Consider the following 16,276-nt stretch of genomic DNA (forward strand, 5'->3'; position numbering starts at 1 on the left):
AGGAAATAAAGACTTTAAATGACACACTGGACCAAATGGACTTCACAGACATATTCAGAACATTCCACCCCAAAGCAATGGAATACACATTCTTCTCTAGTCCCCATGGAACATTCTCCAGAATAGACCACATCCTAGGTCATAAATCAGGTCTCAACCGGTACCAAAAGATTGGGATCATTCCCTGCCTATTTTCAGACCACAATGCTTTCAAACTAGACCTCAATCACAAGAGGAAAGTCAGAAAGAACTCAAATACATGGAGGCTAAAGAGCATCCTACTGAAGAATGAATGGGTCAACCAGGAAATTAAAGAAGAATTAAAAAAATACATGGAAACCAATGAAAATGAAAACACAACTATTCAAAATCTTTGAGATGCAGCAAAGGCAGTCCTGAAAGGAAAGTATATAACAATACAAGCCTTTCTCAAGAAACAAGAAAGGTCTCAAGTACACAACCTAACCCTACACCTAAAGGAGCTGGAGAAAGAACAGCAAATAAAGCCTAAACCCAGCAGGAAAAGAGAAATAATAAAGATCAGAGCAGAAATCAATGAAATAGAAACTAAAAGAACAGTAGAACAGATCAATGAAACTAGGAGCTGGTTCTTTGAAAGAATTAACAAGATTGATAAACCCCTGGCCAGACTTATCAAAATGAAAAGAGAAATGACCCAAATCCACAAAATCATGAATGAAAGAGGAGAGATCACAACCAACACCAAAGAAATACAAACAATTATAAGAACATATTATGAGCAACTCTATGCCAGCAAATTAGATAACCTGGAAGAAATGGATGCATTCCTAGAGATGTATCAACTACCAAAACTGAACCAGGAAGAAATAGAAAACCTGAACAGACCTATAACCACTAAGGAAATTGAACCAGTCATCAAAAATCTCCCAACAAACCAAAGCCCAGGGCCAGATGGCTTCCCAGGGGAATTCTACCAAACATTTCAAGAAGAATTAATACCTATTCTTCTGAAACTGTTCCAAAAAATAGAAATGGAAGGAAAACTTCCAAACTCATTTTATGAGGCCAGCATTACCTTGGTCCCCAAACCAGACAAAGACCCCATCAAAAAGGAGAACTACAGACCAATATCCCTGATGAACATGGATGCAAAAATTCTCACCAAAATACTAGCCAATAGGATCCAACAGTACATTAAAAGGATTATTCACCACGACCAAGTGGGATTTATCCCTGGGCTGCAAGGTTGGTTCAACATCCGCAAATCAATCAATGTGATACAATACATTAACAAAAGAAAGAACAAGAATCATAGGATCCTCTCAATAGATGCAGAAAAAGCATTTGACAAAGTACAGCATCCTTCCTTGATCAAAACTCTTCAGAGTATAGGCATAGAGGGTACATACCTCAATATCATAAAAGCCATCTATGAAAAACCTACAGCAAATATCATTCTCAATGGGGAAAAACTGAGAGCTTTCCCCCTAAGGTCAGGAATGCGGCAGGGATGTCCACTATCACCACTGCTATTCAACATAGTATTGGAAGTCCTAGCCACAGCAATCAGACAACAAAAAGAAATCAAAGGCATCCAAATCGGCAAAGAAGAAGTCAAACTCTCACTCTTTGCAGATGATATGATACTTTATGTGGAAAACCCCAAAGACTCCACCCCAAAACTGCTAGAACTCATACAGGAATTCAGTAAAGTGGCAGGATATAAAATTAATGCACAGAAATCAGTGGCATTCCTATACACCAACAAGAAGACAGAAGAAAGAGAAATTAAGGAGTCAATCCCATTTACAATTGCACCCAAAACCAGAAGATATCTAGGAATAAATCTAACCAAAGAGACAAAGGATCTGTACTCAGAAAACTATAAAATACTCATGAAAGAAATTGAGGAAGACACAAAGAAATGGAAAAACGTGCCATGCTCATGGATTGGAAGAACAAATATTGTGAAGATGTCAATGCTACCTAGAGCAATCTACACATTCAATGCATTCCCCATCAAAATACCATCCACTTTTTTCAAAGAAATGGAACAAATAATCCTAAAATTTGTATGGAACCAGAAAAGACCCCGCATAGCGAGAGGAATGTTGAAAAAGAAAAGCAAAGCTGGCGGCATCACAATTCCGGACTTCCAGCTCTATTACAAAGCTGTCATCATCAAGACAGCATGGTACTGACACAAAAACAGACACATAGATCAATGGAACAGAATAGAGAGCCCAGAAATGGACCCTCAACTCTATGGTCGACTCATCTTTGACAAAGCAGGAAAGAATGTCCAATGGAAAAAAGACAGTCTCTTCAACAAATGGTGTTGGGAAAATTGGATAGCCACATGCAGAAGAATGAAACTGGACCATTTCCTTACACTACACACAAAAATAGACTCCAAATGGTTGAAAGACCTCAATGTGAGACAGGAGTCCATCAAAATCCTAAAGGAGAACACAGGCAGCAACCTCTTTGACCTCAGCCGAAGCAACTTCTTCCTAGAAACATCACCAAAGGCAAGGGAAGCAAGGGCAAAAATGAACTATTGGGACTTCATCAAGATAAAAAGCTTTTGCAAAGCAAAGGAAACAGTCAACAAAACCAAAAGACAACCGACAGAATGGGAGAAGATATTTGCAAATGACATATCAGATCAAGGGCTAGTATCCAAAATCTATAAAGAACTCATCAAACTCAACACCCAAAGAACAAAGAATCCAATCAAGAAATGGGCAGAAGACATGAACAGACATTTTTCCAAAGAAGACATCCAAATGGCCAACAGACATATGAAAAAGTGCTCAATATCGCTCGGCATCAGGGAAATCCAAATCAAAACCTCAATGAGATACCACCTCACACCAGTCAGAATGGCTAAAATTAACAAGTCAGGAAACAATAGATCTTGGTGGGAATGCAAGCTGGTGCAGCCACTCTGGAAAACAGTATGGAGGTTCCTCAAAAAGTTGAAAATAGAGCTACCATATGATCCAGCAATTGCACTACTGGGTATTTACCCCAAAGATACAAAAGTAGGGATCCAAAAGGGTACGTGCACCCTGATGTTTATAGCAGCAATGTCCACAATAGCCAAACTGTGGAAAGAGCCAAGATGTCCATCGACAGATGAATGGATAAAGAAGATGTGGTATATATATACAATGGAATATTATGCAGCCATCAAAAGGAATGAGATCTTGCCATTTGCAACGATGTGGATGGAACTGGAGGGTATTATGTTGAGCAAAATAAGTCAAACAGAGTAAGACATGTATCATATGATCTCACTGATATGAGGAATTCTTAATCGCAGGAAACAAACTGAGTGTTGTTGGAGTGGGGGGTGGGGTGGGAGGGATGGGGTGACTGGGTGATGGACACTGGGGAGGGTGTGTGCTCTGGTAAGCGCTGTGAATTGTGCAAGACTGTTGAATCTCAGATCTGTACCTCTGAGACAAATAATGCAATATATGTTAAGAAAAAAAAAAAAAGAAGAAGAAGAAGAAGGTAGTGGGAGGGGAAGAATGAAGTGGAGGAAATCGGAGGGTTGGACGAACCATGAGAGACGATGGACTCTGAAAAACAAACAGGGTTTTAGAGGGGAGGGGGGTGGGGGGATGGGTTAGCCTGGTGGTGGGTATTGAGGAGGGCACATTCTGCATGGAGCACTGGGTGTTATGCACAAACAATGAATCATGGAACACTACATCTAAAACTAATGATGTAATGTATGGGGATTAGCATAAGAATAAAAAAAAATCTGAAGAAAAAAAAAAAGAAGTTACAATTGTAACTCTGATTCCACTTCTCTACAAACAATCATGACTCTGAGGAAATATGTCTCTATAAGGGATCCATTACATCACTGCTAAAAAAATGAAAAAGCAGAACGACCCAAACATCTGCTGATAGGGGTGGGTTAAATAATTATGACAGGTTCACATGACGGAATATCTTGCAGCCATTAAAAACATGTTGCAGAAGATCAGTCACCATAGGAGAAAGCGGTCACAACATACAGTAAATAAAAAACAGACTGGAAAACAGTCTGTATTGATGGACCCCATTTCTGCAAACACATACACACATACGTACACATGTCTTGTACACGCATGTGTTTCCACGTATACATGCTTGCTGCTAGAGCACAGAACAGCACCTGGAAACAGACGGGACAAAGTCAAAGAGCGCCGACCGGGGGATAAGGTTGTGAACGACACCCATTTTCTTCATTGAGCTTTTCTGCACAGCTTTTTGACATCCTTCTCGATAAGGACTCCTTGTACAAACAGATTTTTTAGATGAAAGCATAAACCCCATAAGAAAAATTACAAAACTCTCAGGGGTGACTACAGCCCGGTCAGTGTGAGTGCACGGCGGTCCCCACTCTAGCGTGCTGACTTCACACCCAGCAAGTCACCTAACCTCTCTGATCAAAGCCTCCTCGACTAGAAAACGAAGGGGTTTGACAACATAATCTGCATGTTTCCTGCCTGTCCTAAAATGCTAACTGCTAATGATAATCATATCGTATTTTTTAAGTCACCAAAATGTACAAAGGGTACACATAGACTGAAGCTTAAGGGCAACTTTTCAGAATCATTGCTCACTCCCACTCCCTGCCCAACTGCAGAGAGGGAACAGGTACCCAGGTGTTAAGAATAATCACACACTGGGCGCCTGGGTGGCTCAGTTGGTTAAGCGACTGCCTTCGGCTCAGGTCATGATCCTGGAGTCCCTGGATCGAGTCCCACATCGGGCTCCCTGCTCGGCGGGGAGTCTGCTTCTCCCTCTGACCCTCCCTCCTCTCATGCTCTCTCTCTCTCATTCTCGCTCTCTCAAATAAATAAATAAATCTTTAAAAAAAAAAAAAAAGAAGAATCCCACACCATCTCCACTCTCTCTATTTGGTGGCCCTGAAATTCAGTCATGGCTGGAACTGTTTCTTGTTGGAGACTTGCCCACTGCCCCTGGCAAGTTACAGTCTGTGGGGGGAGGGTACATAATAAATACAACTTGATTCATCACGCTGCCTTGAAATGCAGACCCTAAGCAAACAGCTAAATGCTTCTGCAGGCTCATGCTTGAGCCCCGTGCTGGAGCTCCTGGGCTGTCCTTTACTGGAACTCGGGCTGCATGTTCAAGGGCACACAGAAGCCCTGTTTCTTTAAACTGTGGAGGAAGAGGACCAGCACTGATGTCTTTCTGGCACATTATTCATCTCTCACCATTCAGTCGTCATGCCAGCTCACAGAGGAGAAAACATAAGAATACCAAAACTACCACTTAGAGAAGTAAATACTCTCAAAAATCTCACCTTTGAAATACCAAACAAAATGACAAGTCCATTTAAAAAAAAAAAAGTAAAAATCATGTTACATTCTAAATATCAACAGGATATCTTGCTTAAAACCTAGCAATTTGTTGCTTATTTTAAAAGATGGATCCCTTTTATACTTATTAAATGGATTTTTTTTTTTTACTAAGAATCAGGTGATGTGAACAGAGTGATGGAAGGCTCCACCCTCTAGACCTCTCAAATGTCTGTCAAGCACAAAAATGTTGAGAACTTGGGGCAAATCTTTAAATTTAGCATTATAATTAGCTTCAACATTATATAACTTAAAATAGCTTTTCCTGACACCCGTCTGTCCAAATCCCCAAAAACAAAAAGCGAAAAGTTTCGATAAATAATTGCACAGTGTGTCTCGAAGATGACGATCTTCCTAACCATGGTCTTAGAGTATTTTTACTGACTCCCACCATGTTAGTTGCTTGAGTGCTTTGACAAGTATGACAAGCTTGCACAGTGGATTCGGGCTTCAATGCCCATATGTCTATAGTCATTGCCTACAGAACGCTGATTTTGTAAAAGCGACATCACTCAATACTGACATTTGAAGTTTCCCCGGATCACCCAATTTATCCCATCTTTAGTAATTAGCAGTGAACACTTACTTCCTTCAACCTTCTCATCTTTGCGGGTTTTCTGGGAGCTATATGAATATAACTGCAAAAGAAGAAAGAAAAACCTAATTAGAAGGTAAACATTGAGGTGGAAGATCAGAGCCTCTTCAGAGAGGACTCCTTTTTGGCATTCCCATAAGCGACTCCACAACAACTTAAACTAGAGTCAAGAGCAACACATGGGACATGGACACCCAATGGCATGGTCAACGTCAAGGTCACCGCAGGGCAATGCCCCTGTGGCTGCCATTGGCAACGGCCATGGGAAACTGCCTCCTGAGTGACACTCTTTCCCTCCTATAACCTTATTAATCCAAAAGGGACTGTATCAGTCATCTAATTCAACCTCCTTATTTACCAGGTCATCAGAGGGCCCAGGAGTGAGCTCACTCAGAGTCCTGCAAACTGGCCAGAGTCAGAGCAGAGTCCCTCCCCATCCAGCTCCTCATCACCTGCACCATCCTCTCCTGTCACACAGGATTACATCACTGTCTCCATTCTGCCAAAACTGAACACCGAGAAATGTCACCAGAATAACACATATGTGAGCCCCACTAGTACAACTTTGGACACTTGGGGGCTTTTGGAGAGCCTTCCATATGCCTCAAAAATAGAACAGATATTTTTTTCATGATAATAAATACCTTAATTTTATATCTCTTAAAGTTTCTTCCTGATTTAAAAAAAATATATGTATCTGAGATTGTTGTTGTTGTTGACAGTTTTAGCAATATTCAGAGAAGGATTGACTAGGAGTTGGCAGCTGGCAGGAAAAAGGAATTAAAAAGTATTCAGTAGAGTCAGGAGTCACAAGCCAGATGCCTACAGAGGCCAGGCAAGTAATGACAATGCTTGCCCAGGGCATCATTAGGGAATGGTGGGGACTGTGGCAAGCTTGAGCCCACTTCCTGCCTGAGGTGAGCAGTGCTCATTCTCCAGGGCACTGGTCTCACATGGAAATGCAGGCAACTAAAAACTCTGTCCTTTTGAACAATTCAAATCTTCTATTTCTTTTTTCAATAAAACTCAAATGTCATACTATTACATGAACCTCCCTGTTATAAAATGTCCCAGCCAATTCACATCTTTGAAAACTGTGTGACCCAAACTAAACATGGCGCACTCAGATCTCCGGCTCACCACCTCTGCTTGTGGCCCTTGTATGAGCTCTTCTTCCAGTTTTAACCCCCCAAATTCCATGTTTGATTATGAACAGTAATCCCCAGATGAGACAACTTATTCTATCATTAAGTGGGGAAATAAAGTAAAAATAAATGCATGGGGCACCTGGGTGGCACAGTTGGTTGGGCATCCAACAATTGGTTTTGGCTTGGGTCATGATCTCAGGGTCATGGGATCAAGCCCCACGTAGGGCTCCATGCTCGGCACAGATTCTGCTTGGGATTCTCTCTGCCCCTGCCCCTCCCGCTCATACTCTCTCTCTGTCTGTCTCTAAAATAAATAAATCTTTTTTTAAAAAGTAAAAATAAATGCAGAAAAACTAAGGCATAAAATGATCCTACAAAAACACAAAATGCTATTTATTGTTTCAATGCTGCATTCCAAAGAACACACAAATACAAGAGAGAGAGAGAACAAGTAATTCCTCAGAGATGCAGTGAACTGGAGTCTTCAGGCCAGTGCTTGGAGAAGGGCTTGGTGGGGTGTGGGTTTCCTTGAGGGGGAGAGAGGGGAGCAGGCATTTGAGCAGAGACTGGATGTTAACGAGCAATGTCATTCCGAGCTGCTTCCAGAGAACAAAGGAAAGGAAGAAGCTTCCCGTTCGAATCAAGCCAGGCATTTTAAAGTTCTTACAGCACCACATTGGATATGAACTAACCCCATTTTATTGGTGAGGACATGGATCTTCAGCAAGGTCATTTAATTGGCTAAATGCTACTGAGATAGGAAAAGCCAGGATTCAGTTCAACCCAGGCCTTCTGTCCCTTAGACCACATTCCTGATACTCTGGCTGCCTCCTTCTTTTTTTTTTTTCTATTTATTTATTTTTTTATTCTTATGTTAATCCCCATACATTACATCATTAGTTTTAGATGAAGTGTTCCATGATTCATTGTTTGTGCACAACACCCAGTGCTCCATGCAGAACGTGCCCTCCTCAATACCCACCACCAGGCCAACTCATCCTCCCACCCCCCTCCCCTCTAGAACCCTGTTTGTTTTTCAGAGTCCATCGTCTCTCATGGTTCATCTACCCCTCCGATTTCCCCCGCTTCATTCTTCCCCTCCCGCTACCTTCTTCTTCTTCTTTTTTTTTCTTTTTCTTTTTTTAAAGATTTTATTTATTTACTTGAGAGAGAGAATGAGATAGAGAGAGAGAGCATGAGAGGGGGGAGGGTCAGAGGGAGAAGCAGACTCCCTGCTGAGCAGGGAGCCTGATGTGGGACTCGATCCCAGGACTCCAGGATCATGACCTGAGCCGAAGGCAGTCGCTTAACCAACTGAGCCACCCAGGCGCCCCTCTTTTTTTTTTCTTAACATATATTGCATTATTTGTCTCAGAGGTACAGATCTGAGATTCAACAGTCTTGCACAATTCACAGCGCTTACCAGAGCACATACCCTCCCCAGTGTCTATCACCCAGTCACCCCATCCCTCCCACCCCACCCCCCACTCCAACAACACTCAGTTTGTTTCCTGCGATTAAGAATTCCTCATATCAGTGAGATCATATGATACATGTCTTTCTCTGTTTGACTTATTTCACTCAACATAATACCCTCCAGTTCCATCCATGTCATTGCAAATGCTGGGTGCCTCCTTCTGATACCCACTCTCCTCAGGATACAAAGCGGTGGCAAGGAGACAGAAGTAAAGTTTGGGTGCAGGCGAACTATGATAGAGTGATTTAAAGCTCTTTCATTTCATAAATCAACAACAAACTCATAAGGCAAACCGGAAAAATTCCTGGTACAATCCAAATTCTTTGGGGTCTCCCCCAAACGTGTGAACACGCACGCATGTGCACACGCACACACACAATGTCCTGATTTACATTCTTTTGTGAATATAGCTTTCTCCACAAAAGAAATCATGAATTCTAGGTTTTACTGCACATTTTTTGAAAAGTAATTACTAGCCTATAATATTTTGTTTTATAGAAGAGAAACTTATGTTCCTCATCTCAAATTAATTCATTCCAGAAAATGTAGGATTTGAATAATGATTGGATTCTATATAGACTTGCTGGTGTTTGTCTTTTCAATGGACTGTTTTGCAGCCATTATTATGAGAAGAGCCCCAGGATGGCTAATACGTCATCAGGTTTCACTGCAAATTTCATTTGCTGGTGGCACAGTTAGAAGATTATTTGCTGGAGAAAATTAATTTTAACTGCTCAATGGCTCAGTAATTGCAGAATATACATTCCAACAAGTGCTAGCTTATTGGTACCAGCAGAAATCAAACCAAAATATTTGTCAGAGCTTTATTCACCAAAGTCTGGATTCCAATTTCATACTTTATTGATCTAAAAAGTAGTGAAGAAAATGAAATTTAAATGTCTCTCCGTGATGAACTTCCTATGCAAACAGCACCCATCTATGTACATCACTGAAGGTGCACGGATAATTCCAGAGAATCGAGGACACATGGGAACCCCATCGGCCCTCCACACTCCCCACTCCCCACTGGTGAACAGGAAGGACCACGCTGCCTCCCTCACGGAAAACGCTAACAAACATGAAGAGATCTGAGAAGAGAAACGCCTCAAAGTCTCAGTATTTCGGCCATGTGTCCAAAACATTTCAAATAAACTATGACAGTTTCCCTACCAAAGCAAGGGTCTTACAGGGTCTATTAGAAAATGTCTCAACCCGCAGGTCAGAGGAAAGAGGAGCATGTACCAAGCATGTTCGGGCATGTTGGCCCGTGCTTCTGAGCTTCCTTCCTCATCAGCTCACAGATAAAACACATGCTGATTTTACAAGGAAATGTTTGGGGGGGAGATTAAATACTTTTCATTATACATACACTGAAAAGGATTTTAAAGTCAATTTTAGGAGCAACATATTCTCCTACCTGAATACTGGCTCCTGTAGGAAATCAGAATTCAGCATACGTAGTGTCTAAGTCCACAAAGACACCCAGACCGAGTGGAGTCAACAACAGACGCATATTTCTCACACTTCTGGAGGCTGGGAGTCTGGGATGAGAGTACCACTGTCCTTGGGTTCTGGCGAGGGCCCTCCTGGTCCATGGTCCTTCTCAAGTGTCCTCACGTGGCAGCAAGGACACCGAGCTCTCCGGGGTCCCTTTTACAAGGACACTAATCCCATTCATGACTGATTCACCTCCCCAAAGCCCCACCTCCTAACACCCACACTGGGGATTAGGTTTCAACATAGGAATTTCGGGAGGACACAATAATTCCGTTTACATCACAGTTACAGTGATATATAACATAGCATATAATCAAGCCTGAAAACAATCATCACAAAATCAGACATCTATAAAGGAATATGTTCTTGTCAGTGAGTCCTCACACACAACAGCATCAACATTGTAACGAACTTAACTCTAAAATGTCATGGCATTAATCCAATACCTCTTGGCAACTCAGATGTCTATGGATTAAGATTTTCCTTCAAAAACAAAAGGATGTTAAATTTGAATCTTCACAGATGCAATTAAGAATTCAGATCACAAACCAGCTTGCTCACAAAATTACACTATCTGGGTGGGCCCCCAAATCTCACATTACTAACTGAATTCGGAGTGTCTTTGGGGGAGCAGCATGCAGAAGATGAACACAGCAACCCCCTCCCAAGAATCTCACCTTTAGGGCGCCTGGGTGGCTCAGTTGGTTAAGCAACTGCCTTCGGCTCAGGTCATGATCCCGGAGTCCTGGGATCGAGTCCCACATCAGGCTCCCGGCTCAGCGGGGAGCCTGCTTCTCCCTCTGACCCTATCCCCTCTCATGCTGTTTCTCTCTCTCTCTCTCTCTCTCTCTCTCAAATAAATAAATAAAATTTAAAAAAAAAAAAAAAAAAAAAAGAATCTCACCTTTACCTCAGCCCTGGATGAACTTCCTCAACTAAAATCCATATAAAAGGAGTCACTGACAGACTAAAGTAAACTAAAGAGGAGATTACTCTCTCAACTGAGAGAAAACAACTAAAATAACAGGAAACAGGGCACCTGGGTAGCTCAGTCGTTAAGCGTTAAGCATCTGTCTTCTGCTCAGGTCATGATCCCAGGGTCCTGGGATCGAGCCCCGCATTGGGCTCCCCGCTCGGCGGGAAGCCTGCTTCTCCCTCTCCCACTCCCCCTGCTTGTGTTCCCTCTCTCACTGTGTCTCTCTCTGTGAAATAAATAAATAAAATCTTTTTAAAAAATAAACTAAAATAACAGGAAACAGAAACAGTTTTCCAACACGGGCATCGCAGATGCAGAAGGACAATATTTCAATAAAAGCAAGCCCGAGAGTCCATGCAGGACCAAGAAACTCTAAAGAACGACACACATGATTTGAAAAAGAACGAGGGAGAATTTTTAGAAATGAGATATTAGGGCGCCTGGGTGGCTCAGTTGGTTAAGCGACTGCCTTCGGCTCAGGTCATGATCCTGGAGTCCCTGGATCGAGTCCCGCATCGGGCTCCCTGCTCAGCAGGGAGTCTGCTTCTCCCTCTGACCCTCCCCCATCTCATGCTCTCTGTATCTCATTCTCTCTCTCAAATAAATAAATAAAATCTTTAAAAAAAAAAAAAAAAAAAAAAAAAAAGAAATGAGATATTAAATAATTTAAATTTAAGACTCAATGAATTGGTTTGATAGTGTCTTATACACAGCAGAAAAATTAGCCAAAAGATCCATGTGTACAAAGTACCTAAAGGACAGCACAAAGATAAAAGAGAGAAATTCGGGACAGAGAGGAGGACTCCCGGAGGTTAGCGTCAGTGAGGAAGGCCAACCCACATCGACTCCGAGGCAGAAAACACAGAAAGTGTAAGAGAGGCATCCTCTGAAGACACAATGGCTGTTGAAAGTTACCATACCAGACTCCAGAGAGTTCAATCTATCAGTTCCTTGGGCGTATCACTTAAACCACAGTACACTGGGGTTAAAGAAAATGTATTTTAAATAGCCAGAAAAGATAAAATATTACTTTCAAATAAGTAAATTATGATAATTGATTTCTCATCAGCAACCACGAAGTTAAAAGACAATAGAAAAACACCTTCCAGGGAACCCGGGTGGCACAGTCGGTTAAGTGTGCAACTCTTGGTTTCTGCTCCAATTACGATCTCAGGGTCATGAGATCAAGCCCCACCTCGGGTTCTGTGCTCAGCAAGGAGTCTGCTTGAGATTCTCTCTCCCCCTCTGCCCCTCCTCCAACTCGTTCTCTCTTTCTCTCTCTCTCTCTGTCTCTCTCTCAAATAAATAAAAAACTAAAATCTTCCCCAAATAAAGAAAAAGAGAAACACCTTCTGTGGACTGAAGGACACTGTCATTCACAGAATCATACATCTATAAAAATATACGTGAAGAACGAGGGAGAGAGGGTTTCCATCCCTGGGGACCATGGACTAAGTAACTCTGATCAACCCATCCACTAAAAACTAATAAAATCAAATGAAATGAAAGCATTTACTCGAAACATTAGACATCTAACAAAATAATGAGGAATTACCAGGCCAAGATCCAGGAAATAAAGAAAATCCAAGCATGTGAGCCCACTATCTGGGGCCACTGCAGCCCAGGGATTACTGCCCACTGTGGACAGATGGCTGAGAGGTTGAACCATGTCTTTGACAGGCTCTGTGGCCAGCAAGCAGAAGCACTTGCTCAGGGCACACCAGGAACGGGGCTCCTTGTGAACTACCCATCTTTGTGAACTGGGACCCCAGTGGGGTCCATCCTGTCTTCAAGCCATCTGGGTGGCCCAAATTACCACACATTCTGAAGTTGTATTAAGGCGATCATGAACAGTTGATGACAGGTTATCTGGCCAAAAGACACAAAAAGTCAACTTTGGCAAAAGACAGTATCACCCTAGGCCTCAAATTATTTCTGCAAGTAAGTTTTGAAAGTAATGTCCAGCACACAAAGATAACTTGGCAGACAGAGAGAGAAGACAGCATGACAGAGAACGAGCAGTAACAACATGCCCTGTAGCGTCAGCCGGGCTCCCTCCCGGCTCCCTGGTGCTGTGGAGAGGCTCCCACAGCAGTGATGAAGCTTCCTGCCTCAGCCCTGGGAGTGAGCCTGGAAGCACCCACCCCAATCAGGCCTTCAGATGACGGTAGCCAGCAGGCTGACTGCAACCTCATGAGAGTCTCTGAGCCAGAACCACTCAGCTAAGCTGCTCTTGAATTCCTGATCCCAGAAACCATGAGATAATAAAGATGTTTTAAGCCAAAAAGCTTGGGGTGATTGGTTATCTGGCAGTAGATAATTAATGCACCCTCCTAGAGAGACTCTTACCCATATGCACCAGCAGACAGGCAAAAGAATGTTTACAACGGGGCCGTTGTTTATTTCAGTATAAAATTTAGAAAAACCCAAGTTAGCCATCAAATGATCGGATAAGTAAACTGGTAGTTTAGTCAATGAAAGAACACATGGCAGTAAAAGTGAATGACCTACTATTGACATGGATGAACCTCACAGCCTATTAGCACGTGAGAAAGCAACCAACAGAAAACTGTATACAATATGATAGCACTTATATAAAGTACACAAACATGAAACATTGAAAAATCTGTCCTTTGAGGATCCATTATCATGGAAGGATGATACAAAAGCCAAAATAGTGGTCACCTGTGGAAAAAGGATGGGGATGGAGGTGGCAGGTTTTCAAACACCAGCCGTGCTCTCTCTTGATCCAGAGGGTGGTTTATACAGAGTTTTGCTTAAACTATACATAGAATTGTATACACTGCTGTATATACAACACATTCCACAATAAAGGAAATGCGTTAGGAACAGCATCAACACAGGCAGTGTGCCTTTTAAAGGCAGACACAAGAAATGGGTGATGCTGCCCCAGGTGAGGAATTCGTGGAGGATAAGAAACAATTTCCTCCTTGCATTTGTAAAGAAGACTTTTCAGAGGTCCTGCATCTAAACAGAATCTGTCATAGTAGTAACCCCTTTCTTTTTTACAGGGATTTGTTCTTATCTCCCCAAAACATACACTACAAAGCTCTCAAAGCCTCTACAGCACCCCGACTCTGCGCCGCAGGAAGGGATAAACAACAGCTATTTGTTGAAGAACTGCAAGCTTGAATTTTGGGTTGCAAAGCCATTTGTATAATGAGAGCTACTAAGAAAGTTCAGAGAACTTGTAAGAAGACTGGAGTACTCCTGAGACGAAAAGTATGGGTACATCATGGAACACTTCATCTAAAACTAATGATGTAATGTATGGGGATTAACATAAGAATAAAAAAAATTTAAAAAAAAAGAACTAAAATGGAATACAAAAAAAAAAAAAGTATGGGTACAAACAGAACTGTGCCGTATGACCCCATATGCAATAAGACCTCAAAGGGATTGTAATACCAGTCTCAAGCAAAACAAAAAAGAATCAAACTGACATTTTGAGCGGACACCATCCAGTATGACTAACCAGTTGAGTATGGCCGACCAGTTTCCATTTCTGCAGTGACCCTGGCATTTACACACAGATGCATTTCCCCGGGACAGCTAACATCTCTCCCGCAGACTGTCTTGATCTCAACAGACACGGGGCGGGGAGTGTTTCTTTGCTCTCCACGACTTTCAGAGTCTGTGCTGTAGGCCAGCATTGCTTCTGGGCCAGGATTCTGGAGGTCACGGCTACAACGCTTGCAAGGCCTCAGGCTAGCAGGAGACACCGCTGGGAGATGCTCTTTCACACCTCAGCCAGTGCGTTCATTCGAGAATGCCCGGCCAGGTATGGCAGAACACCAGTCTGGGGCAAGCCAGCAGAGGGGCAAGCGGCGCAGTCAGACCCAGATCTGATTCCCGCCTTCCAACGGACTTCCCCAGTATTCCCCGGCATGGCTAACTGCCTTTCTTCCTCCAGATCTTCGAGCCAAGGTCACCTTTTGAGAGAGGCCTGGCCGCATGGTCACCGCCCGCCCACTCCTCGTCCCCACGCCCTTTCTGACACTCTCTAACACACCTGCTGACAGCAGGTGGACGCCCGCCCTGCCCACCCGGCGGGAGGGGGCTGTGCGCCCAGGTGTGCTGTCCACCGCACCAGCGAGCTACGCGGTACAGAACGCCGCCTGCACTCGCCAGGTCACCGTGAGAAGGGGGCGACAGTGCGCCTCCGTGCTTGCGCCCACCAGGTCACGGAGCAGAGAGGGACCCGTGCGCCGCGCGCACTCGCCTGGTCACTGCCAACAGATGGCGACAGGTGTGCCGCCCGCGCTCCCCGGGTCACCCGCACGGAGGGCCACAGCGCGCCCCCGCGCTCCCCGGGTCACCCGCCCAGAAGGCAGAGGGCGACCGGTGCGCCGCCCACTCGCCGAGTCGCGGAAGGGCGCGCGGAAGGGGCGCCGCACTCACTCGAGCTTCTTGAAGGGCTCGCGGCCGGCCGCCACGTACTTGCCGCCGGCCTGCAGCGCCTGCAGCTCGAGCACCGGGCGCCCGCGCGTCGGCGTGAAGAGGCGCCGCACGCCGAAGGGCGCCTGCACCTGCTCGGTCAGCTGGTCCAGCAGCGCCTCGAAGGTGGCCCCGCGGCGCCGCGGCAGCACGAACCTCCGGCCCGCGAAGAACGCGTCCCCGTTGCGGTACACCAGGATGGTCTTGGCGGGCGTGGGGTCCACCAGCGCGGGCGGCCCGCGCGTGCCCATGGCCCGCCGCCCCGGGGCCACCGCGCACCGCTCGCCGCGCTCAGCCCTGCGCAGCCAGGGCGCCCCGGCTCCGCGCCCGCGCTGACGCCAGCCGGCCATTGTGACCACCTGCAGGCCTGAGCGGGGCAGGACGATGGCCGGGTGAGGGGCGGCAGGGAGCCGGGACAGGTGAGGGCGCGGGCATCTGAGGGCCTGGAGAGGAGAGGGGCAGGAGGAGAGCAGGCTAGGGGAGGGGGCATCAGCGAGCCTAGACAGGGGAGGGTAGCAGAGCTCAGGGGAAGGAGGGGAGACAGACACGCTCCGTGATCCACCTCTCTGCAGCGGTGGTAGGAATGGGAGGGTGCTGAGGATCCACCCCACACTCACCACAACCTTCCCACTACACTTGCCAGCCTCCTGTGCCGGAGAGGTTGGGGGCTTGGGGGAGGGTCATCAGGACTGCCTGGATAATCAAAATTGTGTCAAGGAAGAATTGTATGGAACCACTGAGAGCCTGTGAGAAACT

General features: G+C 44.7%; 1 protein-coding gene across 1 annotated transcript in view; it reads right to left on the reverse strand.

Annotated features, from left to right (window-relative positions):
* Window positions 1-15,771, reverse strand: part of DCDC2C (doublecortin domain containing 2C) — a 107,010-nt gene extending 91,239 nt beyond the window's left edge. Inside the window, exons 1-2 of the mRNA XM_064573528.1 lie at window positions 15,485-15,771; window positions 5,956-6,007 (exon numbers count right to left, since the gene is read on the reverse strand). Coding sequence (XP_064429598.1) covers window positions 5,956-6,007; window positions 15,485-15,771 — 339 coding nt within the window. The remainder of the gene's footprint in view (window positions 1-5,955; window positions 6,008-15,484) is intronic.
* Window positions 15,772-16,276: the final 505 nt, after the last annotated feature.

The sequence above is a fragment of the Mirounga angustirostris genome, unplaced genomic scaffold, assembly GCF_029215605.1.
Source record: "Mirounga angustirostris isolate CCGP_5_RB_7025 unplaced genomic scaffold, mMirAng1.0.hap1 SCAF_10, whole genome shotgun sequence".
NCBI classification, from domain to species: domain Eukaryota; kingdom Metazoa; phylum Chordata; class Mammalia; order Carnivora; family Phocidae; genus Mirounga; species Mirounga angustirostris.